This window comes from Chrysemys picta, chromosome 7 (assembly GCF_011386835.1).
Source record: "Chrysemys picta bellii isolate R12L10 chromosome 7, ASM1138683v2, whole genome shotgun sequence".
In the NCBI taxonomy this organism is placed as follows: domain Eukaryota; kingdom Metazoa; phylum Chordata; order Testudines; family Emydidae; genus Chrysemys; species Chrysemys picta.
This window is the reverse complement of record NC_088797.1, coordinates 44,021,375-44,048,836: the sequence shown is the minus strand read 5'-3', so window position 1 is coordinate 44,048,836 and position 27,462 is coordinate 44,021,375. Positions and strand designations below refer to the sequence as shown.

At 45.5% G+C, this 27,462-nt stretch overlaps 1 protein-coding gene across 2 annotated transcripts in view; it reads right to left on the bottom strand.

Moving 5' to 3' along the window:
• Positions 1 to 27,462, bottom strand: part of SFMBT1 (Scm like with four mbt domains 1) — a 156,773-nt gene that overhangs the window by 64,839 nt on the left and 64,472 nt on the right. The window contains exons 2-3 of one of the 2 annotated variants that reach the window (XM_042861733.2): positions 14,199 to 14,318; positions 3,135 to 3,291 (exon numbers count right to left, since the gene is read on the bottom strand). In XM_042861733.2, coding sequence (XP_042717667.1) covers positions 3,135 to 3,162 — 28 coding nt within the window. In that variant the 5' untranslated portion in view covers positions 3,163 to 3,291; positions 14,199 to 14,318. The remainder of the gene's footprint in view (positions 1 to 3,134; positions 3,292 to 14,198; positions 14,319 to 27,462) is intronic. The other variant, XM_005310146.4, reaches the window with a different exon arrangement.

Below are 27,462 nucleotides of genomic sequence, written 5' to 3'. Positions count from 1 at the left end.
GCTTGCAGCAGCATTGAAAAGTACCCCTTGCGGTTTATGTACTCGGTGGCTTGGTGCTCCGGTGCCAAGATAGGGATATGGGTTCCGTCTATGGCCCCACCACAGTTTGGGAATCCCATTGAAGCAAAGCCATCCACTATGACCTGCACATTTCCCAGAGTCACTACCCTTGATATCACCAGGTCTTTCATTGCCCTGGCAACTTGGATCACAGCAGCCCCCACAGTAGATTTGCCCACTCCAAATTGATTCCCGACTGACCAGTAGCTGTCTGGCGTTGCAAGCTTCCACAGGGCTATCGCCACTTGCTTCTCAACTGTGAGGGCTGCTCTCATCCTGGTATTCTGGCGCTTCAGGGCAGGTGAAAGCAAGTCACAAAGTTCCCTGAAAGTGCCCTTACGCATGCGAAAGTTTCGCAGCCACTGGGAATCGTCCCACACCTGCAGCACGATGTGGTCCCACCAGTCTGTGCTTGTTTCCCGGGCCCAGAATCGGCGTTCCATGCCATGAACCTGCCCCAGTAACACCATGATTTCCACATTGCTGGGGCCTGTGCCTTGTGAGAGGTCTATGTCCATGTCAATTTCCTCATCACTCTCGTCGCCGCGCTGCAATCGCCTGCTCGGCTGGTACTGGTTTTGCTTTGGCATGTCCTGGCTCTGCATATACTCCAGGACAATGCGCGTGGTGTTCATAGTTCTCATAATTGCCGCTGTGATCTGAGCGGGCTCCATGATCCCAGTGCTAGCTATGGCGCCTGGTCTGAAAAAAGGCGCGAAACTAGTATCTGACGGACCAGGGGAAGGAAGGAGGGAGGGCCAAGTGACGACATGGCGTACAGGTACAGGGAATTAAAATCAAGAAAGGTGGCTGTGCATCAGGGAGAAACACAAACAACTGTCGCACAGAATGGCCCCCCCCAAAGAAAAAACTCAAAACCCTGGGTTTAGCAGGCCGTTGATTTCACGGAGGGAGGGGGAAGCAAATGAATACAGAACAAATCTATTTTTTACATCTTAAGCTGGCAGACGACGGTGCAGCATGACTGATAGCCCTCGGCATCTTCTGGGTGCTTGGCAGAAAATACTGGGCGCTTGGCAGAAAATAGCATACTACGACTGATAGCCATCATCATCGAGACTGCCCAGGTGCCCATGATTGACAGCCACTGCAGTACGACGACGACGGATACCAGTCGTAATATACCATCTTCTACCAAAAGGCATGGGGCTGCTGTTGTGTGCAATGCAGCCCCACGTCTGCCAGCACCCAGATCACCGATGAAGGCTACCAGTCATACTGCACCGTCTACTGCCAAAAGGCAATTAGCTGCTGCTGTGTAGCAATGCAGTACCATGTCTGCCGGCACCCAGACGATATATGGTGACGGTGAGCTGAGCTGAGCTGAGCTGGCTCCATGCTTGGCGTGGTATGTTGTCTGCACAGGTAACCCAGGTAAAAAGGCGCGAATCTATTGTCTGCCGTTGCTCTGACGGAGGGGGAGGTGCCTGACGACATGTACCCAGAACCCCCCGCGACACTGTTTTGCATCATTCAGGCATTGGGATCTCAACCCAGAATTCCAACGGGCGGCGGAGACTGCGGGAACTGTGGGATAGCTACCCACAGTGCAACGCTCCGGAAGTCAACGCTAGCCTCGGTACTGTGGACGCGGTCTGCCGACTTCATGCACTTAGAGCATTTTATGTGGGGACACACACAATCGGCTGTATACAACCGATTTCTATAAAACCAGCTTCTATAAATTAGACCTAATTTCGTAGTGTAGACATACCCTAAGTATACTTCAGAGGGAACAAGGTTGGCAGCAGGCTGTCTGTCTGTGACTATTTCTCAGAGATCATATTTCATGGTCAGGTAAAACATTTTTGCATGCATTATATGTAGTCATTTTTTTGCATTGCTACAGTAGCGGTAACAGTAATTATACTTTCCTAAAGCAATGTAGGAAACTACAAATAGCAATGGTAGAGGGAAAATATTTTCTTGGTACTTTTCCATTAGGCAAAGAGAAATGTGGACGGTAACCTGGTCCAGTGGTTTGACGATGGGACTAGAAATCAAGGTTAAAGACTACCCAAAGCTCTTATTATTTTATTTGTATCAATATAGCTCCTAGAAGCCCTAGTCCAGGACCAGACATTGGTGCCAGGTAATGTACAAAGACAGAGGAAAAGGATGGTCCTGGCCAAGGGTGCCAGAACAGGGGTTGGGGGAGGGTATGGCTCCATCACTTTTAAAAGTGGGGGGGCTACGCATACATATACGAAGCAAAATAAACTTAAAATATACTCTCAATACAGGTGACTTTAAACCTTATTAAAATATGTAGAATCTGTTTGGCCTATACAAGGTTGTGCTTAGGTTTGTGTGGCCCTCCTGTGTAATAAGGCTGGGCACCACTGGTGTAGACACAGCCTAAGTACAAGACAAGAGACAACAGATGGGTACAAGCAGATAGAGGAGTACAAGGAAATGAGACAATATTGGTCTGTGTGATAGGCAATGATCTCAGCACACCAGTGGCCTAACTGTTAAGTTTTTTTTTTTTTTTTTTGTAGGCATCATGGCAGAGGGCAGTTTTGAGGAGGGGTTCAGAGGAGGATAATGAGTGACTTAAGCATACCACTCAACTTTTGTAGTTCAGCTTATACAAGGATAAACATTAAATAATTTTGACTTACTTCCAAAGGTATCAGGAAACTTAGTTTATATTTGCTGTGTGCTTTAAGCGTGCAAAATATTTAACGTAATTGCTCTGCCCTTTTCACTCTCCCACCACCAGACGAGCCTTCTCTGTTCTAAAATCGAAGCAACATACGTGAATAGCCCATATTTTCAATACAAAGGAAAAGCTCACTTTTTAAAATATCATTTATTAACTAAGGGCCAGATTATTGTTTCCTTGGTACTATTTGGGGACTAAGGCACTACTGAATATATGCAAGGAAATTGGAATCTATCCCATTGTAATTGTAATGTGAAGCTACTCCCTTATACACAAAAATTAGGTCATGCATTTTTACTAAAAACATTTGCTGATCCTATTCAGCTTGGCTGTAACATCTCTGTGCAGAGAGAACCTCTAACCCTGGGCTCATCAGCGGTACTACCTGCATCATGCTGCTGTTCTCCATTCATTTCCACAGCAATCCAGCAGTAATGCGCAGTAGCAGGAAGTCTTGGGAGCCAACCCTGTCACTGTCTGGTGCTCATGTGCGGTTTCCCACCTTTGCTTCTACAGACATCCAGGGAGTTCAAGCAAGAACACTAAAAAAAGAAAAGAAAAGAGAGGAAGCTCAAAAGCTTTAAAAAAAACAACATCACTTTTTTTTCCAGATGCAAGACAAGTGTTTAGCTTACTGCTGAGGAACAATAAAGGGGGAACTGTTCACTTTAACATCTTTTCAGCTAGTGGCCCTCATTTTTCTCATTAGTAAGGCCAGTTTGACATCATGAATTTGTGCTGCGATAAACACATACAAAAAAATCTGATCTCCAACCCACCTTCAAACAGATTGCAAGAGCATGATAGATCCCAGACAGCAGCATGTGGTATGGGACTGAGCAAAAGATATGAACTAGCAGCACAGATTTTTTTTTTTTTAAACTACAACTGTTTATCAAACCATAAATATCACATCTGTAATAACAGCTCAACTCCTCTCCTGTTTCCAATGGAAAGGCTGGGCAGGGCCATCTTCTGTCAGTTTCTTGACTTTGATACCTAGATTGCCAACCACCTCAAGCCAATGCCCATTTTACTGATGGGAAACTGAGTGGGGTGAGTGACTTGCCCAAGGTCACACAGAAAGTCTGTTGCAGATCAGGGACTTGAACCCAGGTCTCCCATGTCCCAGATCAGTGCCCTAACAAAAAGGCCATCCCTTCCTCCCTCTGATCACAACTATACAAGTGAAATGGACAAGTAACAGTCAGTGTAACTGAGATCAGAATCTGGCCCACTATATGTCCATTTAAGAATATTTATTTTGAACATTTTAGCAACACACCTTTCATAAGTCTTCAAAGGATTCAGAAATGCTGGTCTTCTGTCACTTTAGGAGCTACAATGTTATTAAACAAAAAAACTGCTTAAAGACCTTAGCCTATGAGCCATCACTTCCTCACTTTAACAGGATCAACAGAAATAAAACTAGCAAAGCTATCTTGCTGCGAATAATCTATTAGGTCTATTACCTGAATACTGTGCCTTTTTATACAAATTTAAAAAACGGTTACATTTCCATGCACCAGGATGGAGTACTTAATTGCCTTTTAATATATATATATTTTACCAGATCATTTTTAATGATTTTATTATCTTCCTTTATATTTGATGGTATTCCTTTAGCAATTCATTTAACTAATATATTTCACTTTGTGATGCACAAAAAATGTTACTTTAAAATATTAATTTCAGAGGGATCTGCTGTCCTGAAACACCTTTGCTCAGCTCTGTGCATGGAAAGTTAATATATTTTATTTTTCTGCTAGGGTGCTTCGAGGGGTACTCATTTTCATAAAAAGCCTAGATCACCATTCTCAAAAGCTTAGATACTACTGTTATGTTTATCAGTGACTGGGAAGCCATCCAATAAAGTACTAATTTCTGAAGAGGCAGGTGTCAAACTTCTCAAAAGATGACAAACTTTTGTCTCGCCTTACGAACGCACTCCATGTAAAATCCTGGTGGAAGATAGCCAATAATTACTTAAGTTCTAATGCAGTAAGGATAATTATATTTTCCTCTGTAAACAGAGTGAAGTGTTTTCTTGCTAGGTAAACTGAAGTCCTCTCATAATCACCAGTGAAGCATGAACAGACTATGCAAACTGCCACAAAACACATCACTGTCTAGTTTAGTTATGTTAAAATTATAAGGGCCAAGTTTCCCACTGGCATAAGTGGGCGTAAATCCACTTAGTCAATTACTTGAAGGGACTTTTGCACATCAAATCACTGCCTTTACTAATTGCACTCTGTCAAGAGTTGCTTATGGAGAAACTGTAAGGATAGCTTCATTTAAATGTATTATGTCATGCAGTAAGTTACTGCTTAAAACTACTGTATAATACACAAAATGTATCACATTTTGCTGCATATGAAAAACTCCCAAAGGATATAGCACCTAACTGTCTACAAACCTTGATCATTTTCTCACTAACCTTCGCAATTTTCAGCAAAGCACTTAAGAATGAGCTTAAGACCCACATGAGTAGGATTTAAGCATGTAACTAACTATGATTTGCTGCACTGGAGCTCAATTCATGAACCAGTTCAGAGAAAGGAATGACGTACTTGCCTGCCTCATAGCAAGAACAAATGAAACTACATTTATTTGAAGAATCAAGCTGTCACCTTTTCCCCCCTCTAAGAAGGAAATATGAAATAAAACACAGCTTTAAGAATGACTATTTAAAAAAGAAAAAAAAACCCCTTTTAATACTGAAAACCCAGCGAAGAGATACAGGTTGGATAAAGCAGCCAGAACCTTAACACCCACCCAATGCAGTAAAACACTCATGTAATTCAGGAAGTGTAACAGAATCAACCAGTAAGATTGGTTATACAGTTTTGTCAATGCACAAAATAAACTGAAAAATAGAATATATTTTTCCTCATTAAGTATTCAGTTTCACTAATAAGCTTGTAAGTATGGTAGGTAAAAAATAAAAAAATTAAAAAAGGCAGAAATGGCCATGTTCACGTGTCCCTCTACAAGCAATTTCCAACAGTACATTAAGTATTGTGAAAAAACCCAAGCATCCAAAATGCATCCAAACCCCCAAATCTTAACTGACTTCTAAATCAGAAAACATTTTAAAAATACACGAGAGGTACTTTTTATTTGCATTCTGGTTTGAGTTTTAGGGTGCCCTTGATTCTCCATAACCATGAGTACTAGAAACTTGCTTTTAAAATGAAAGCCGAGAGTCTCACCTAAGCACATACCTCCAGAAGCTGGGGCTTTAAGGAAAAACATTGTGAGAGTTGGCAACTATGTCTGCCCCAGAGACAGCCCTACCATTCTTACAATTAATTGTTTAAATGTGCCTTTTTTCTATACTACTGGGTGAAAGACCCATACAAATAAGTGAAACGGACTATCAAGAAAAAAAGAATGAGGAGTACTTGTGGCACCTTAGAGACTAACAAATTTGAGCGTAAGCTTTCGTGGGCTACAGCCCACTTCATCGGATGCATGTAGTGGAAAATATAGTAGGAAGACACACACACACACACACACACACACACACACACACAATGAAACAATGGGTGTTACCATACACACTATAAGGAGAAAAAAGAAGAACAGGAGTACTTGTGGCACCTTAGAGACTAACAAATTTATTAGAGCATAAGCTTTCGTGGACTACAGCCCACTTCTTCGGATGCATATAGAATGGAACATATATTGAGGAGATATATATACACACATACAGAGAGCATAAACAGGTGGGAGTTGTCTTACCAACTCTGAGAGGCCAATTAATTAAGAGAAAAAAAACTTTTGAAGTGATAATCAAGCTAGCCGAGTACAGACAGTTTGATAATAAGTGTGAGAGTACTTACAAGGGGAGATAGAGTCAATGTTTGTAATGGCTCAGCCATTCCCAGTCCTTATTCAAACCGGAGTTGATTGTGTCTAGTTTGCATATCAATTCTAGCTCACCAGTCTCTCTTTGGAGTCTGTTTTTGAAGTTTTTCTGTTGTAATATAGCCACCCGCAGGTCTGTCACTGAATGACCAGACAGGTTAAAGTGTTCTCCCACTGGTTTTTGAGTATTTTGATTCCTGATGTCAGATTTGTGTCCATTAATTCTTTTGCGTAGAGACTGTCCGGTTTGGCCAATGTACATGGCAGAGGGGCATTGCTGGCACATGATGGCATATATCACATTGGTAGATGTGCAGGTGAACGAGCCCCTGATGGTATGGCTGATGTGATTAGGTCCTATGATGATGTCACTTGAATAGATATGTGGACAGAGTTGGCATCGGGTTTGTTACAAGGATAGGTTCCTGGGTTAGTGGTTTTGTTCAGTGATGTGTGGTTGCTGGTGAGTATTTGCTTTAGGTTGGGGGGTTGTCTGTAAGCGAGGACAGGTCTGTCTCCCAAGATCTGTGAGAGTAAAGGATCATCTTTCAGGATAGGTTGTAGATCTCTGATGATGCGCCCCCAACTAAAACCTCTCCAGCGCATCATCAGAGATCTACAACCTATCCTGAAAGATGATCCTTTACTCTCACAGATCTTGGGAGACAGACCTGTCCTCGCTTACAGACAACCCCCCAACCTAAAGCAAATACTCACCAGCAACCACACATCACTGAACAAAACCACTAACCCAGGAACCTATCCTTGTAACAAACCCCGATGCCAACTCTGTCCACATATCTATTCAAGTGACATCATCATAGGACCTAATCATATCAGCCATACCATCAGGGGCTCGTTCACCTGCACATCTACCAATGTGATATATGCCATCATGTGCCAGCAATGCCCCTCTGCCATGTACATTGGCCAAACCGGACAGTCTCTACGCAAAAGAATTAATGGACACAAATCTGACATCAGGAATCAAAATACTCAAAAACCAGTGGGAGAACACTTTAACCTGTCTGGTCATTCAGTGACAGACCTGCGGGTGGCTATATTACAACAGAAAAACTTCAAAAACAGACTCCAAAGAGAGACTGGTGAGCTAGAATTGATATGCAAACTAGACACAATCAACTCCGGTTTGAATAAGGACTGGGAATGGCTGAGCCATTACAAACATTGACTCTATCTCCCCTTGTAAGTACTCTCACACTTATTATCAAACTGTCTGTACTCGGCTAGCTTGATTATCACTTCAAAAGTTTTTTTTCTCTTAATTAATTGGCCTCTCAGAGTTGGTAAGACAACTCCCACCTGTTTATGCTCTCTGTATGTGTGTATATATATCTCCTCAATATATGTTCCATTCTATATGCATCCGAAGAAGTGGGCTGTAGTCCACGAAAGCTTATGCTCTAATAAATTTGTTAGTCTCTAAGGTGCCACAAGTACTCCTGTTCTTCTTTTTGCGGATACAGACTAACACGGCTGTTACTCTGAAACCTGTCACTATAAGGAGAGTGATCAGTTAAGGTGAGCTATTATCAGCAGGAGAGAAAAAGAACTGTTTGTAGTGGTAATGAAAATGGCCCATTTCCAGCAATTGACAAGGAGATGTGAGGAACTGTAAAGGGGGGGCGGAAAATAAGCATGGGGAAATAGTTTTACTTTGTGGGAATGATAATAGCTCACCTTAACTGATCACTCTCCTTATAGTGTGTATGGTAACATCCACTGTTTCATGTTCTCTATGTGTGTGTATATATATAAATATGAATGAATCACAAGAAGTTTGCACCCTGGACATCTATTAAAAAAAAAAAAAGATATTTTCCATGGGACTGTCATTATAACATTAAGTCTGAATGGGACTGAATCTTTACATAGGCTATAGTTTTAGCCATGTTTTAACGAGTTAATTGTCAACTAATCAAGTTAACATGATTGTGAATTAGAACTGGTTGGAAAAATTCAGATCAAATTTTTTCATCATAATTTGCCAGTTTATCTACACCAAAATATTTCATGGAGATGGTTCTGTTTTGACAAAGTTTCTGTCTGGAGCTTGCCTGGTTTCCTTCCAGCTTGTCTGTCTATCTCCTTGGCAGTCCAACTGGGAGCTCTCCTAGGGCCCTTGGCTCTGGGGCAGCCTGTCAGGCAGATTGCCTTGGAGTCAGGGACACCAGGGTTTCTGGGATGCCTGGCTCTCGGGTAATCCATCACGTTGACTGATTATGAAAGGAAATGGTGCCTTCATTCAGAGAGTATTTTGAAAATGTTGGTTTTCATTCTGAATTGGAACAAACCCAGCTTTGGAGGTATCAAAATCCTCCATGAAAAGGAATTGACTTTCTCTGCCCAGCTGTACTCTGAAGGCGAATCTAGATACTTCATAAGTGTGTGTGTCCTGAAACAACCATTTGTTGAGTGTTTAGATTTACCACTTGATATTGAGTACAATGCTCTCAATTAAACTTCAGTTACAACTCAGCTAAAAACTATAGACAAAACCATAAAGAGGCTTGTCTACCCTGTTTGTAGCAGTTTTAGAAATAGTTAAATTGGTATAAATAGTTGTGCGCAGACAACTTTTCTGTATCAAATATCTATTCAGGTATGAATGAAGTTGTTAACAGATAATAAAAAGACATACATTTAAGCTAAGAAAGAAATAAGACAATTAAAACTGTTTGATGGTGTTCTACTAGTTTGGAGGTAGCCAAAACTAGCCCAATTTTTTTTATATAAGTTTACTTCTTCCCAAAAGGTGATGTGCCAAGATTTAAAATTCAGAAACAGCCCTCAGCACATATCAGTTTCTTTCTACAGAAGTGTAACTTTCTACAATTGTAAAAAAGTACATATAGTTACCAAAATTCAGCATGCTAATGCATGTCATTTAAATGGCAAATTCCTGCTACAATACTTCTACTTCGTCTAAACCATATCATTTATCTCCATATGCCTGAAGTGGTGTGGGATGCTGGAAGATGAGGCTACCCCATGGAAAAACTATAAAATATTTTGACTCTACCGTAGAGTGCCAAACAGAATTCATTTATCATATTTTCTTGTATGCCAATATACGTCTTGGGATTGTCAAAAACTAGTAATACATTTTTGTGTACAAACTGTCACAGTACAAAACCAAATGGGGGACTTTGCACAAGATGGAGTGCTGTTAAGCACTACAGTCTCATATGCTTTGAAATGCAGCTCTATTACCTTAACACCTGACCCTGGAAGCTCTAGTCACATAGATGGTTTAATTTAATTAAACTTTCAGAATTTATATTACCCAGCTCTCCAGAGTATCTTCCACAACTAAAACAGAGCAAAATACATACCAAAATGTGTATAAGCTGATATTTTTAAATTTTGGCATCTAAATTTAGGAACCTAGTAACATGTAAACACCTAAATCAGGCTACTCTTTTATTTAAGAGATGCTGAATAACCACAACTCCTACTGAAGTTAATGTGAGCTTTGCCCTAGTAAAGTCTGAGTAAGGTCCTCTTTATTTAGCAAGAAGCACTGATTTTTTTTTTTTTTTTTTTTATACAGACAGAACTGGAAATCAGCTGAATTACCAATAGGCAGATGAAGTTCAAAACCCCTAAAATATCCCTTTGCTAAATCTAGACTAGACATCCAAAAAAAGAGATTACAAATGACAGAACAGAACCCAGCCTCTGAAAGTAGACTGCAACATACAGCACTTATTTCAGGATTACAAACCTTCCTAGAACTCTATAACTGCATATTCTGTGACACATGAAACATTCAGTGAGATAGCAACAACTGGAAGCAACATTAAAACCCAATTACAGTTCATTAAAGCCAGATGGCTCACTTGAATATGAAAAGAAATCCAAGTTGGATGCTGAATTAAAGTAAATTGGTTGGTGTTTGAGGTCTAATATTGTTTTTAAAATGAGGGGATAGGTGGAGAACAATGAGGTAGTGTATCTGGCCAGTGATAGGTGTCTGAGGGGGATGCTGTTAGTACAGGGGGAATGTACAGTCAGAGTCACGAAAGCAGTTGCACTGCTGAGAGGCAGATTCTTGGACATGGAAGTGGCATCATATGCAGAATCTATTTCTGCAAACCCAAGAAAAGAAATGAAGATACCAGACCTATCTTAGTTTCATTACTGCTTGATTCAGTGGTTCTCAAACTTTTTTTTCGTGGACCACTTGAAAATTGCTGAGGGTCTCTGCGGACCACTTAATGATCTTTCCAAATGTTGTTTGTACTGTTAACTAACTATTGTAAAGCACTTTGGATAAAAGCGCTATATATATATAAAAAATTGTTTATTTGTTCTATAAATAAAAGCACACAACTCATATTTTAATATCAGTAGTCTTTCTAATGCAATGGATGTGCCCTCTCACCCCCGCCACGGCAGCCCCCTAGCTCGGGCTAGGAAGGAGGGGTCTCTCCCCCCCGCAGCAGCCACAGAACTAAGGCTAGGAAGGAGGGCCTTCTCTCCCCAGCAGCTGCAGCCCTGGAGCTGGGGAAAGTTGCCTCTTTGGGATGTGCAGGGTTGCGGCGGTCAAATTCCCCCCACTTCCTCTTTTCATTCCACTGCCCCCTCCCACCTACCCCCATTCACCCCCAGGCCACCACCTTACCTTACGTGCGTCTTCTCCAGGGTCCCGACACCTAATTAGTGGAGCCACACCTGCGCGGCTCCACTAATTAGGTGGATGGCCTTTCATTCTCTTGTGTGTGGCCACCCAGGTGCACACCTTAGAAGGAACTATCTGCGGACCACCTGAATGGCGCTCGCAGACCAATGGTGGTCCACGGACCGCAGTTTGAGAACCTCTGGCTTAATTAACTTGTTAGAGATTCTTCTGCTTCTGGAAAACACCCCGTCCGTCCCCACCCTCCAAATAATGATGGTCTGCAGTGCCTCAGAAATTCAGATTCAGATTGATCACCCAGATAGAGGCCCTCATTAAAAGAATAAATCAAAATCTGAACGGTCTAAAACTAGGATCTTGGCTACACATCTGACAATGTCCACTTGTGGCTGTAGAGGAAAAGTGAAGCTGTTGGGTTCTTCAGAGCCTAGGTCTATACTCCCTGCCAGCAAAGGATAGGGTTGTTCTGCCACCACAGCAGAACACAAGGTCACCATAGGACCTGTGGACCCTGCCTTGCTGAAGAACGGTGAAAGAGTGTCCATATAAAGCTAATGCCCCCTTACACTAACAGTGTTTCCTCTGAATGAAAGGGCTCTGCTAACTAGTAAGGTTTTTTTTTGGTGGCAAAAACATAAGCACTTAAGTTTAACAAAACTTATTTTGTTTAAAAGTAGTTTTTGTAGCAGAGGTTCTTACTTTCTTGTCTACACCGGCACTTTACAGTGCTGCAACTTTCTCACTCAGGAGTGTGAAAAAAACACCCCCCCTGAGCGGAGCAAGTTTCAGCACTGTAAAGCACCAGTGTAGACAATGCACCAGCGCTGGTAGAGCGAGCTACACCCCTCGTAGAGGTGGGTTTTTTAAGAGCGACTACATAAGCCATGTTAAAGCACTGCTGTGGCAGTTGCCAGTGTAGACTAGCCCTAAGATTCCTGCAGATGGGTTGAGAACTGTGCTTTTTGTTTGCCTTCATGTTAGTTCCATCATTTTGCAGTGTGTATTAGGGCGTATTTAGTTGGCAGTCCTGTGCAACAGACTTTACTGGACTATTGTGCTTATCTACTGAAAATTCTTGTGTAGAGAAGAGCAATCAGGAAAGATAATGTACAAAATTAGATATGGAGAGAAGAACAGACAACAGCTGGAACTGTTTGCTTGGGGGTTTTTGTTATAAACCGAGAACAGTTACTAGTGGCAAAGTTTATTCAAACATTTAAATCTTTGTCCTTTGCACTGGTCACTATAAGCCAAAGAAGTGTACCAGACCTAGTTCTGCTTACAGCAGAACTTTGCTCCTTAGTTCTGTTCTGTATTCCCCTCTATAGAGAGAAGACCCTGTTTGCTCCCCAGAAGTACCATAGCCTCATTAACTATCACTGGTGAAACCACACCTCAACCTTCCAGCTCAGAAATCTTGACAGTCACCCATTAAAATAAAAGGTTGAGGACCAGAAATTCAAGAAATATGTTACCAGGAAAGCAGGACATTCACTCGGAGTTGCACTGTTACCTATTTTCTGCTTGTTAAATCCATGCCTTTACAAAAAACAAGGGCAGACTGAAGAGATATAGGAATACACTTTATCATATTAAACAGAATTCCAGCCCCTGCAAGAAGTAGTAATCCTGAAATCCACAGAAACCAGAAGACAGCATTTGAGATGCAGTCTAGTCATTCAAAAGTGTTTCTGAACCAACCACATTTTTCTATGTCCCACATCCTTAACTGCTTACTCCACTGATATGCTACGCATATCTCCTTCCCCTCCCCCATTAAAATAAATCTTTATTGCAAAATCAAAACAAACACCATACAACAGTGAATGGAAGAAGCATTAAGCTTGTTTGCATAGAGTATTTAAAGGTGATGAATCAGCTTGGGTCTACATTGGACTCTCACTATATCGAGTATTACATTGAACTCATGCACTGCTATGAGAAATCAAATCTACAGGCACTAATGCAACAGAGCAAATAGAAAAGTTCACATAGAATTATCAGAGAATTTTTGCCATTGAAAAATGAGGAAGCAGGACTCTAGGTGGTCTCCCACAAAGTAGCATAGTGGACATTACAATGAACTGTAAATGACCTCTTTTACTCAAGTTCATCCCCGTCTCTGAAAAGCCAGATATAGAAATAGTATCCCTGTTGCCTCTCTCTCTCTCTCTGAAAACCCTTCACATAAGGTTAGATGTTTGAAGTGTCCTTCACCAGTGTTAAACTAGTAGTTCAAATATTCAATTCCTCCCACAGTCTCAGAAGAGGTATACTATGTCCACCTCTACACAGGGAACTAAACCCAGATCTGCTAGCATAACATCAGATATAAAGATAGCTAGAGCATAGACCACAGAGTTTGTATTCAGCATACATTGCCATGGGCCATGTCTATATCACTGAAGTACATCATGCAGAGAATACCGATCTCAGTACTTGCAGGTCCAACTCAATCCAAGTGACCCTGAGACTTATGGCAAGTAACCAGCTCAACTTTTAACTAATCTTTTGACAATCCTCCTGTACTAGCACAACTGAACTCTATCATGCACAAGTAACAGAGATGGCCTGTTTTATTATGAGAAGAGAAACACTGTGGGCCTCAGTGAGAAGGTTGGCACTTAACATAAAAGGATTTGTATACAGCAAACTACTGAGCACAACACATTTGTTATCAATATACAAGCAGATCCAAGCTGGTTGCAAATGCAGCTGAATAGGGCCTTCAACCCAAGGGATCAATGGATACACAGGTATAAACTAGCCAGGCCTACAGGAAGAATGGGTGAGTGCCTAAAGAGAAAAAGCCTCCTCCCGGACCGATTGAGGGCCTCTGCTATCCCTGTCACTGCTGAGAAGGGATCTAAAAAAGGACCAGAGAATAGTGTCCGACATGCAGTGATCTCTCACCTCACCCAGGAAGACTCCTTTGTTTAAACATTTCCATTCTACAAGTGATTCCTCTGCCTCCTCCAAACTTCTTTAAATTTTGAGAAAATGGCTAAAGAGACATCAGCAGGGGTTCAGCCTCTGAAATATATAAAGTAAGTAGTAATTCAAGAATTCCAAAACCCTCATGAACGGACATTTGTTTTACAAGGAATTGGTCTGGTATTCAGGGATGGAAATTCCTGAAAAGAGAGATAATTGTATGAAAATGACATCAGCACAGGCAGCCTAGGAAGGAGCCCCTGCACACAAGAATGTTGTCTCTGATAAACACAAACCTTTCCCCAATGCACTTCTGGGGAAATTCACAGAAGTAGGGAAGAAAAAAGGCAGTGATCTTGTTTGGTGAATGGGACCAGCCATAATAATTAGCAGTAATTAAAAGCTTACACTATATAGCACAATTCTTTTCATCCAGAAGATTCCAGAGTCCTTCATAAACTATACTTGTAAAACCACCACTGAAATGCAGCCACTTCTGGTCTGAAGAATAGCCAGCCAGCACACAGCGTGCTGCACAGCTACAGATCAGGCATTCATACTATGGTACTGACTATTGCTATAAAAACGGAGGTTCAGACCAAAGATAAGACGGCACCATGCAAATACCCGTTTATGGCAAGTTCTGAGGGATCATTAGTGAATACACTAACCCCTTCCCCCCAAAAACTATATGGAATTCAATATTTACCTGTAGTTTAGTTAAATAATAAACTGAACCAGTTAACTATTTATATACATTTCAATATTAAGTTCTTGGGGTAAGGAACTTGTCCTTATGCCAGGAGAAATATTGCACGCTGCTGCTATTATACAAACAAAAATAATCTCAGAAGGATGAAGGACTCTGGCCACATAACTTTTTTGTACTATAAGTGTTTCCAGTGAAAATGAAATTTTCACCAGGACAGTTGCCATCCATGAAAGCCTTTTAGACACAAAACGGACATGTGTTTTTGTCCTTATCTAAAGCTAAGGCTCCTGGTTATAGCTACTCACATTTTATGGAAAAAAATTCAGAATCTATTTAAAAAACAACACTGCTGATACAGCATGTATGGCATTCATCATCTTCCTTCATTCTGATACATATACAAATACTGTTTTTTTCCCCCCCACTAGGAGTCCAGTTGCTTCTGCTATTTATACCTTTCCTACCTGAACTCATGATCCTTAATCTGTGACTTGTCGAACTGGCACAAGTCAAGAATAAACGTAAAATTTAAACTCATGTAAAAGTTATCTAGCTAAGCCTCACAATCCACATGTTAAGCAGATTATGAGGCCATTCTTACAGACTGGGTACCGAGATAAGGAGTATATAAAGTGATTTACTCCAAACCATTCAACAAGCCATTCATCAGGCTATGCAGGTGAATGAAAACTGACACAGGGATGGATTTAAGTTACAGGCTTCAACTTTATTAGCTTAAACAGTGGGAACGGACACTAAACGCCCCACTTCCCACATACCAGGCATTTAAGTGGGTCCACTGCAGTGGTAACAAGAGTCCCATCATATAACCCATAACTGTCCTAAGCCCACCTCTAGGGCTCAGCTCACTTTTGAATCCTCTTTCCCCTTCGCCCCACCCACCACCACAAGTGATTTCCAACTCAAGAAGATATTCTTGCATTAGCTCTGGTTGAGCTAGCATGGTAAAAGAGAATGTAGCTATGGCGGGGCGAACTGTCAGAGGGGCTAGTGGCCCTGAGTGCACACACATCTGAGACCCTATGCATATGGCTAGTCTGCCTAGGGTGGCTAGTCACTTGGGGCTACACTCTATTTTTATCATGCTAGCTTGATTAGGCCTAGTGCAAGTACATCTTGAGTTAGGAATCACACTATCTGCTGGAAATGTAGACATACCCACAGGCGAAGTCCACCAGCGAAATCCCAGGTCTCATTATGTTGCAAGGAAAAACAAAAACAAAAACAAAAAATGCACCATGTCTGCCGATTTGGCCCCAACAGGACAAAACAACAACATTCCTTCCTGACCCCCAAAACAGGCCAGACCCACAACATTCTAAAAATACAGCTCCTGTACTACAACTACAGGGAAGCTAAAGAGGAGCAAGAGGCTCAGGCAGAGGTTTAAATTAATGATGGGGGGAGCCAGGGGCCAATCCACTCCTGGCTCCCCATCTGGAGTTGGAGGAGGAACTCCAAGGCATGCACTCCCTCATCTTCTTACTGGGCTGCCCTTCTCGGAGCTGCTCGGAACAATCTTCCCACCCAGTGAGAGGGAGGGGAGAAGGATGGCGATGGCAGTATTAAAGCCAGGATTAGAATAAGGAGTTCCTCACTCTCAGACTTGTGCACACTAGACCATGCTTCCTCTTCTATTACTTCAGTTACTGACTGAAATTTGAGAACCAATGAACAATACACATAAACAGGGTACCCAAAAAGCCTTCTCGTATTTCATACTTGTTTCTCCAAGCAGAAATTATATTCTTCAGAAAAATACATTCAAGGGAAATGCTGGCCAAATAACTGATGTTTAAGAAATGTGTTGAAATTTAAATCATAAAATTACTTGTATCCTGCCATCTGGGAAAAGCAATTCTCTAGTTGTTTCTGTAGATGAGCTGCAAGTGATTGCCTGGTTGGTACAAGAGACAGAGTTAGAAGGTTTTTTTAAGCAGTCTAACCCCTGCTCTATCCAGCTAGCTACTACAGCAGAAAGGGCTACGAAGTGCACTTTTGTGGGATTGTTTGGCAGACATATAGAAACCATAAAGAGCAGATTTAATCAGTTCTATATCCAATGAAGTCTTATTACCTACATTACCGCATGATTCCAAGCAACTGCATAAAGGATAATACATTAATGCTTCTTTAAAAAACAAACAAACAAACAAACAAAAAGTAAGAGAATTTGCTTTTGGATCAAAGTGCCAGCTTGATAGTCCTGAAAACGTATGTCCTCTATGCGAAGAAAAGAATAGGCAAGTTTCTTCACAGCATCCCATCAATATGCATCATGTTGTGAAAAGGCCACCTGTAAGGGCAAAAAACTAATCCAGTCTCCCTCCCTCACTAAATCCTTGATGTCTAATGAGATTCCCCAGTTAGTATCAACTGTGGTGCCTGTGATATGGACTACTGTCCAATTTAAACTGGATTAAGATCCCGATCATAGGCCATTGAAATTAGCATCAGAGTTAAGAAACTTTGGTTGCTGTCAGCACAAACTAGAAATGAACAGCTCCAATTACACTACAGCACCCTGAAGTATCCATTTCCTTCACTTCTACATATCAAGTGCATGCTTGGACTAAACCTAAAACTTATTTAAATGGTTGCTGCAATCAATTTGGCTCTTCACCCTGGAAATGCAAAAGCAGAGGAGGTACAACTAAAAGGCAACTTGAGGCCAAGGTGTGACCTCAGCTGGGCCGGTGCAACCACTAGGGGAACTAGGCAGCCACCTAGGGCTGCAAGTGCTTGAGGGCACCCCGGACCATCCTCAGGCATAGGCAGCTGGGTAGGGCACCTGAAAATTTGGGGCACCACTGGGTCTTAGTGTCCACCCAACTGGTTTTCCTATCCCTGTTCTGACCCTTCCTGCAGGCTCTGAGGCCTGGTCTGCACTAGGAGGTTATGTCGAATTTAGCAGCGTTAATTCGAATTAACCCTGCACCCGTCCACACAACACAGCTATTTATTTCGACATAGAGGTCTCTTTAAATCGATTTCTGTACTCCTCCCCGACAAGGGGAGTAGCGCTAAATTCGACATGGCCATGTCGAATTACGGTTAGTGTGGACAGAATTCGACGCTAATAACTCCGGGAGCTATCCCACAGTGCATCACTCTGACGCTCTGGACAGCAGTCAGAGCTCGGATGCTCTGACCAGCCACACAGGAAAAGCCCCGGGAAAATTTGAATTCCCTTTCCTGTCTGGCCAGTTGGAATCTCATTTCCTGTTTGGACATCATGGCGAGCTCAGCAGCACTGGCAACGATGCAGAGCTCTCCAGCAGAGGAGACCATGCAATCGCTGAATAGAAAGAGGGCCCCAGCATCGATTGATTGGGAAGTCTTGGATCTGATCGCTGTGTGGGGCGATGAGTCTGTGCTTTCGGAGCTGCGATCGAAAAGACAGAATGCGAAAATCTACGAGAAGATCTCAAAAGCCATGACGGAGAGAGGATACAGCCGGGATGCAACGCAGTGCTGCTTGAAAATCAAGGAGCTGAGACAAGCGTACCAGAAGACCAAAGAGTCAAACGGACGCTCCGGATCCCAGCCCCAGACATGCCGTTTCTACGAGGCACTGCATTCCATTCTAGGTGCGGCCGCCACCACTAGTCCACCACTGTCCGTGGACTCTGACAATGGGGTATTGTCGACGGCCACTTCCTCGGAGCTGTTCGCGGATGGGGAAGATGAGGAGGACGAGGCAGTCGACAGAGCTTACAACGCTGATTTCCCCGACAGCCAGGATCTCTTCATCACCCTCTGGAGATCCCCTACCAACCCTCCCAAGGCGGTAACCCGAACCGTGAATCAGGGGAAACATCAGTAGGTAAGTGTTGTAAACATTTATTTTGAATAGAATAGGCATGGTATGTTAGCAATGGGTTTTTAATGATTAGTTTGCCCTAGGCGCTTAACTTTTTAGTCCTTGCCAGTGCAGCTACTGGAAAAGTCTGTTAACATGTCTGGGGATAGAGTAGAAATCCTCCAAGGACATCTCCACGAAGCTCTCCTGGAGGTAATGTGAAAGCCTTTGCATCAGGTTCCTGGGGAGAGCGGCCTTATTGCCTCCTCCATGGTAGGAAACTTTTCCGTGCCAGGCTAGCAGCAGGTACTCCAGGATCATTGCCTGGCAAAGCATGGCAGCATATGGCCCTGGTGTTTGCTGGCATTCACGCAGCATGCGGTCTTTCTCTGCCTCCGTAATCCTCATCAGCGTGACATCACTCATGTTGCCCTGCTTTGAATTAGGGGAATTTTAGTATGGGGACTGATTGCCTGTTCCTTTAAATAACTGTAACCGGTGGTTTACAGCCACGCGGTGGGGGCGGGGAAGCGAACCGTTCATGCTGAGCGGTTCGCTGGCAGCATGCAGGGATCTTTCCCGAGCCCAGCCACGTGGTGGGGGCGGGGAGGCAAACCGTTCTTGCTGAGCGGTTCGCCAGCAGCATGCAGGGATCTTTCCCGGGGACAGCCGCGACGGGGGTGGGACAGGGGCAGAGTTCATGCCGGCCGGATCGCCGGCAGCAGGAACTGGCCAACGCTAGGAGCATTGCTTGGAACGTGAAAGGAGGGCACTGCTGTAAATTAAGCTTTAAGCAGCCAAAAGTCTACGGCTTACCATGGCCCCTGCTAGCAGAATTCCGGTGTCCGGCCCTGCTGCTGTGATCTGTACAGCAAGACCCCAGGCACTCAAGCTGAAGACAGAAAATTCGACCTTGTACTGAGTGCGCATGTGATAGGTACTGTGCATGGTCTTGTTCACAGAGAAAGACTATATTCATTGTTTGCAAAAAATGCATCTTTCTGAGAAATTCACTCCCTTTTTCCCATCCCACAGCTGCGAGCGTCTCCCAAGCTATCCCGGCATCCCCCCCCCCAGAGGCTGGCGCAGATCAGGCAGCGAAAGAAGAGGACACGGGACGAGATGTTCTCAGAACTTATGGTCTGTTCCCGAGCCGAGGCAGCACAGCAGACCCAGTGGAGGGAGAACATGTCACAATACCAGCGATCACACAGCAAAAGGGAGAACAGGTGGCGGCAGGAAGACCAGCAGGCGACTCAAACACTGCTTGGACTAATGAGGGAGCAAACGGACACGCTCTGGCGCCTTGTAGATGTTCTGCAGGGCCGGAGGCAGGAGGACAGAGCCCCCCTGCATTCTCTCTCTAACTGCCCTCCCCCGCCACAAAGTCCCATCCCCCCTCACCCAAAGTCCCAAGAAGGAGGGGCGGCAAGGGCCGTGAAAACAGTCACTCCACCACTGTAGACTGCTCAAATTGCAGAAGGCTCTCATTCCCAAAGATTTGATATGCCCTTTCCGTCCCTCCAAATGCACCTCACCCAAGCCCCCGTCCCAGTTTCATCCCCTAACTGTGTAGTTCTTAATAAAAAATACGTTTCTGTTAATTACTGTTTCCGTCATGTTCTTTTAGAGGACAGTGTGTTTGAAGGGGGGCAAAGAGGGTTGGTAATTGGAAAGCACAGTCACCTTTACCAGGGTACAGACACAGGGGCAGGTTCAGCAGAAGGTCACACACACATTGCAGTCACTAGGCACCCTGGTCAGTCTGGGAGGTGGTTTTCATGTTCTGTGTGGGGGGAGCTATGTGAGCTTGTGGCAGGGGAGGGCGGTTACAGATCTTATGCAGCGGTCCTTAGCTTGGATGACAGAGCCACGCAGCAGGGGATCTGTAACCGCCTTCCCCCGCCACAAAGTCACATAGCCCCCACACACAGAGTCCCGAAAAGGAAGGGTGGCAGGCTCCGTTGAAACAACCAGTCCATCACTGCGGACCGCTCTAGGAGCAGGAACCTGTCATTCCTCGAGTTTAGAAGCGTCCTTTCCATCACTATACCCGCTTCCCACCACAGTCTGCGTCCCAGTTTCAACCCTTTACTGCGAAATCCTTAATAAAGAAAACGGTGTTAATGAACAAAGATTCATTTATTTTATTTGTAAAGGTGTGTTGGAAGAGGGGGAAGGTGGTTGGTAACTGGAGAGGATAGTCAACAGTAAGTGGGTAAAGAAATGGGGGCAGGTTCAGCTTCTGTTTAAACAAACGTAATAGTCACAGCTTACCCTGCTCACTCTGGAACCTAGCTTTCAAAGCTTCCCGGATGCACAGCGCGTCCCGCTGGGCTCTTCTAATCGCCTGGGTTTCTGGCTGGGCGTAATCAGCAGCCAGGCGATTTGCCTCAACCTCCCACCCTGCCATAAATGTCTCCCCCTTGCTCTCACAGAGATTGTGGAGCACACAGCAAGCTGCAATAACAATGGGGATATTGGTTTTGCTGAGATCAGAGCGAGTCAGTAAGCTTCTCCATCTCCCCTTCAGACGTCCAAAAGCACACTCCACCACTATTCTGCACTTGCTCAGCTGGTAGTTGAAGAGTTCTTTTTCAGTGTCCAGGGCGCCTGTATAGGGCTTCATGAGCCAGGGCATTAGCGGGTAGGCTAGGTCCCCGAGGATCACTATAAGCATCTCCACATCCCCAACAGTTATTTTCTGGTCCGGGAAGTAAATACCTTCCTGCAGCCGTCTAAACAGACCAGAGTTCCTGAAAACACGAGCGTCATGAACCTTGCCCGGCCATCGGACGTTGATGTTGGTAAAATGTCCCCTATGGTCACCAGTGCTTGCAGCACCATTGAAAAGTAGCCCTTTCGGCTAATGTCCTGGCTGGCCTAGTGGTCTGGTCCCAGGATAGGGATGCGAGTTCCATCTATAGCCCCACCGCAGTTCGGGAATCCCATCGCAGAGAAGCCATGTATGATGACCTGCACGTTTCTAAGGGTCACTACCTTTGAGAGCAGTAGCTCAACGATTGCGTTGGCTACTTGCATCACAGCAACCCCCATGGTAGATTTGCCCACTCCAAATTGATTGGCGACTGACCGGTAGCTGTCTGGCGTTGCAAGCTTCCAGAGGGCTATGTCCACTCGCTTCTGGACAGTCAGGGCTGCTTGCATCCGGGTGTCCTTGCGCTTCAGGGCAGGGGACAGCAACTCACAAAGTTCCAGGAAAGTTCCCTTATGCACCCGAAAGTTTCGCAGCCACTGAGATTCATCCCAGACCTGAAGCACTATGCGGTCCCACCAGTCCGTGCTTGTTTCCCGGGCCCAGAATCGCCGTTCCACAGCATCAACATGACCCATTGCCACCATGATGTCCACGGCGCGGGGTCCCGTGCTTTGTGAGAGGTCTGTGCCACTCTCAGACTTAATGTCCTCACCGCACTGCCGTAGCCTCCTCGCTCGATTTCTCAGCATCTGCCTCTGACAAAGGTGCATGATAAGGCGCGAGGTGTTGACAACGGCCATAACTGCAGCAACGATCGCAGCGGGCTCCAGGCTCGCGGTGCTGTGGCGTCCATGCTGTCAATCACCAGAAAAGTGCGCGAACTGATTGCCCGCCAACAGCGGGGGAGGGGCTGGGCGCGAGCCTCCCTGGGCAGGAGTTCAGAGGCTGGGCAGGAGGGTCCCGCAAACCGTAGTTTGCCCACCTCTGCTCTATAATATTATGATATGGCTTGATTCATTCAAGTGTGTCCTCTCTGTCAAATTCCCAAGTTCTAGCACAATATACATTCAATAAAATATTGAAACAGTGCTTTTAAGTCATGTAAAGGAAACATGAATGTGCAATATCTACCTAATTCATCCCCTGAAATCAAATTACTCCCTCCAGAAAATCCTAGGCAAATTGCTGCTTCTCCTGAAGGTCTCTAAATCCAAGCAGTGAAGTATCAAGGGGGAAAAACTAATTGTATGTATGGGATGTACACTGTTGACTTGATTTTACGGTGCTTTAACATGTAAATACATACTCCTGCTTATTTCCTTCCTGCTCTGCACTAAATACTATTTCACTCAAAATGCTAAGGTAACACATTTCACCACTTCTCAGAACAGCTTTTAAACCATAAACTATATGCCTAAACCAGGCAACTCCCACAAAAAACACACCACTTTGCACCTAAGGTGCTGAAGTGGAGGAGCAACTAGCATGTAGCCATGTAGACCACAGGACACACTCAGATCTGGTCAGTCACGGATATATTTGCAGTTGTTGTACCAGGTCTGAGTTTGGTGTCTCATGTTTAAATGCGGCTACCTCTATAATGATAAACATTAAGGGTTCAGCCTAACCTTCAGTCATGATTATCAAAAACAGGAACAAAGTTTGGCTCCTAAAGCCTAAAAATGGCGACCACATTTTCAAGAGTGCTGAGCACTCAGCAGATTCAGCTGACTTCAATGGGAGCTGTTATATGCTCAATACTTCTGAAGAACTGGATACTTTCAGCTTTCTAAATATGGATTCAATAGTGCAACTTTAGGTCCTATACTCTGAAAATTTTGGCATCACTATTGGCGGGGGGGAGGGGAGAAAGCTGGCCACATTCAAAGGCTGATTCATTTTTAAAACTCTCCAAATTGGGCCCCAATCATGTCCTGCTGTTTATTTACGCTAAAAAGTCACTCACTTGTAGCCTGTTACTGTGCAAGTGACTGTTACTAACAGGTAATTAGGCAACTAATTAGAAGTTCCTCACTAATAATTGGGATGTTTGTCTAATGAATCAGAAGAGGTCTTATAAGTTTGTTTTCAACCTTCTCCTAGTTCTGTGCTCCATTTAATTAAGGCAGGAGACCCAGATATCTATACAACAACGAAACAGCCCCTCAGCCCAAGCCCCACGCGGCTGGCATGGGTCAGCGGCGGGTGTCTAGTTGCTGCATGGACATACCTTAAGGGACCATTCAAGATGAAGTGGCCCATTAACACCCCTGCAGTCACAGGACAAAAAAGGGCAACTAGTGGAATACAGATTGTTTTAATAGCCATAAATCCAACGTTATTAAAATCGTGATTTTTATTGTCTAACAAAGTTATGAATTTAAGCTCTCAGGCTTGTCTTTGAAGGTGTTGTGCAGGTTTCCTTTGAGGATGGAGAACAGATAAGTCAGATATGAAGTGATCATTTTGTGAAAAGCGTTCACCCACAATATGGGCAATACCCCGTCTCCTGGAGACACTCAGTCTAACGCCCAGTCTACACTATCAAGTTTCTGCACAGTAAAGCAGTTTTCTGCACTGTAAGAATGCCACCCCAATGAGAAGTGTACAGCTTTCTGCATTGGGGCTACAGCTCTGCGGTGCCAGCGTAGACACCCTGGTCAATTACAGTGCTGTGATTGGCCTCCGGGACATGTCCCACAATGCCTGTTCTCGCCTGTCTGGTCATCGGTTTGAACTCTACTGTCCTGTCCCAGGGTGGGCTCTAGGTTTTTTGCTGCCCCAAGCAAAAAAATTTTTGGCTGCCCCCACCACAGCCCTGGGCTCTCTCCCCCCCACCCCCACCACCTGCACCCCCTGCCACTCCAGCCCTAGCCCCCCCCCCAAAGATGCTGACTCCGCCCACTCCCCCCTTGCCTCCAGCTGGTCCGGCGCTGGCAGGGTTGGGGTAAGCAGCGGGGCTCCTGGGCCGCACTTCAGCCCAGGGTCCCTCCAGCCAGGGCTCCCACCTCCAGGACCGGCCGGGACCCAGGAGGGGAGAGCCGGGGGACCGCCCCGGCAGGGGGCTGAGGAGCCAGTGCAGGGAGCCCCAGAGGGAGCGGAGCCCCAGAGAGCGGGACGTGAGCCCCGCACGGCAACGCCCCGCCCTCTATGGTCCCGCTGCAGCGGCTTCTGGCTGCCCTGCTGCTGCCCCTGGGCAGTGGCCACCCCGCAGCACCTGCAGGCGGCCCCATGCGCCTTGCGGAGCGGCCCCCAGCCAGAGTGTCCCCCGCTCTGAGCTTGCCCAGCCCAGCCACAAGGTGCAGGTGCTGCTCCTGCAGCACAAACTGCAGTGGCCCCAGGGCACCCTCTGCGCACGAGGCGCTGCTGCTGTGAGGGCCGGCTCTAGCCTTTTGCCACCAGAAGCGCGCGCACAAACACACACACACACACACACACACACACACACACGGCTGTCCAGTCCACAGGCGCCAACTTCTCCTGGCGGCAGTGGGTGCTCGACCGACCACCGTCCCCGGCCCCACCCCTTCCCCAAAGTCCCCACCCCAACTCCGCCCTCTCCCTGCCCCTATTGGACTCCTTCCCCAAATCCCCGCCCCACCTCTTCCCCGGAGCATACAGTGTTCCTGATCCTGCCCCCTCCCACAGCTTGTTTTGCCGCAAGGAGGAGAAGCGGGACGCAGCACGCTCAGGGGAGGAGGTGGACGCGAGGTGAGCTGGGGCAGGGAGCTTGGCTGCTGGTGGGTGCACAGCACCCACCGATTTTTCCCCATGGGTGCTCCAGCCCCGGAGCACTCATGGAGTTGGCGCCTATGGTCCAGTCCCAACTCGCTCCAGCTGTAGGAATTAGGATACCTAGGGGCAGATTTCACAATGCAGGACAGAAAGAGGCCATGACCGGGACACACAGGGTCAAAGTGAAGAAGCTGCAGAATGCCTACCACAAGGCGTGGGAGGTAAACCACCGCTCCGGTGCTGCGCCCACGAGCTGCCGGTTCTACAAAGAGCTGGAAACGATACTCGGCGGCGACCCCACCTCTCGGTGGCTCATGTGCCAGTCAAAAGTGGACCGAGTCAGGAGGAGGAAATCTTGGAAGAGGGGAACCCAGAGGCAGAGGATGACTCAGAGGCCAGAGATGCACGCAGCCAGGAGCTCTTTTTTACCCTGGAGGAGGCTAGCCAGTCACAGCTGTCGGATCTTGGCAAAGCGCAAACAAGAGAGGAGGCCCTGGTAAACAGATTTGATTTCGGGAATCGCTGAAGCGAGTTGTTAGGGGCAGGAGGGTTGCAGAAAGCAGGTTTGTCTCCCACTGCCTGCCTAGTCTGAGCGGCAAAACAGGCCGTTGATTGACTCCTTCTCTTCACAAGAATCTCCCTCAGATCTCCAGGAAACTCTCGTAGAGATCCTGGGCAATCTGCTGCCGCAGGTTCTTTGGTAGAGCTGCTTTGTTTCTTGCCCCATTAACAGTAACTGTCCCGTGCCACTGTGCCATCACGGGGGGGGGGGGGGTATGAGAGGGGGGGAAACCATTGCGGCACACAGGCGAGCCACACAGGGGTCAGGGCGGAAGCCGCAGTCTTGGAGAAGACCCTCCCTTGAATCCCTGCTCACCCTCAGCAGAGAGATATCTTCCATAATGATCACAATCCTATGGAAAGTGTAGTGACAGGAATGATTATCAGCCTTCCCCGCCCCCCATGCTGGCTCTTCCCAAGAGCTGTGTGCCCAGTGTACAGCATGGTCTGGGAAGAGTGATTTACCCTGCCCCTGTGGCTCCTCACCATTTTGGGGGTCTTGTGGCTCACATGTGCTTGCCTGGGATCAGCCAGTTAGTGAGAGGTGTGAGAGAACTGGCTGTGTTTTAAAGCACCGAATCAGTGTTCTGTGTGTTGCAAACAATACTGCTTCTGTAAAATGTTGTGTTTAAACTTCAGAGATGACCTTGGGAGCCCAGCCTCCCTCTTTGGTATCTGCAGCTGAACGGCTGTGCAGAATTAGAAAGCAGCCAAGAAGAACTAAGGAGGACTTTCTGCGTGATGTTATGATGCACTCCACTGCCAAGAAACAGGAATTGAAGGAGTGGTGGGACAGCGAGTAGAGGAACCGAAAGAAGAATGCGGCACACCAGAATGAAGCTACGGAGCGGCTCTTAAAGGTCATGGAGTGCTAAGCATACATGTTCCAGGCGATACTAGCTCTTCAAACTGAGCAGCTCCGCACCTGCCCTCCCCTGCAGCCGCTGTCGCAAAATTCTTTCCCATGCTCCCCCCCCCACATTGCCAACACACTCTTATCAACCTCCTGGCGGCATTCCACTCCCCCTCACAGTCCAGCACTGCAGACTCCCACTACCCATTGCACTCAATACCCATCCCTCTTCAGTTTGGCCCTGCTGAAGCACAGTACCCGCTGCATTGTACCCTAAAGGAGAAGGTTGGATACGATCCCTGGACATACACAAATCCCTTCCTCCTCCTGGGACCTTCCTTTTCCCCATCCCCCTCACTGCTGATTTTTTTTTGGACTCTCTCCTCCGGTGTTTTTTAATGAAGTAACTGTGTTGGTTTGAAAGCAATTTTTAGTCTATTAACTGAAAGCAAAAAGAGCCCTGCAAAGCAACATACGATTATGTTAAACCCACATATTGCATTGCCTCCACCAACCACCTCCTTGCATTACAAGCACTGCACTACCAAGCATAGCAACAAATATTAGTGGCTTTCGGCTTCAAATTGCTGCCTCAAGGAATCCCTGATTATTATGACCCTGTGCTGCACCCCTTTAATAGGCCTGCTCTCTGGCTGTTCAAACTCAGCCTCCAGGCACTGAGCCTCTGGGGTCCAGCCCTGAGTGAAGCTTTCACCCTTCCCTTCACAAATATTATGGAATGTACAGCATGCAGCTATAAGCATAGGAATATTGTCATTGGCCAGGCCCAGCTTCCCATAGGGGCAGCGCCAGCAGGTTTTTAAATGGCCAAAAGCACAC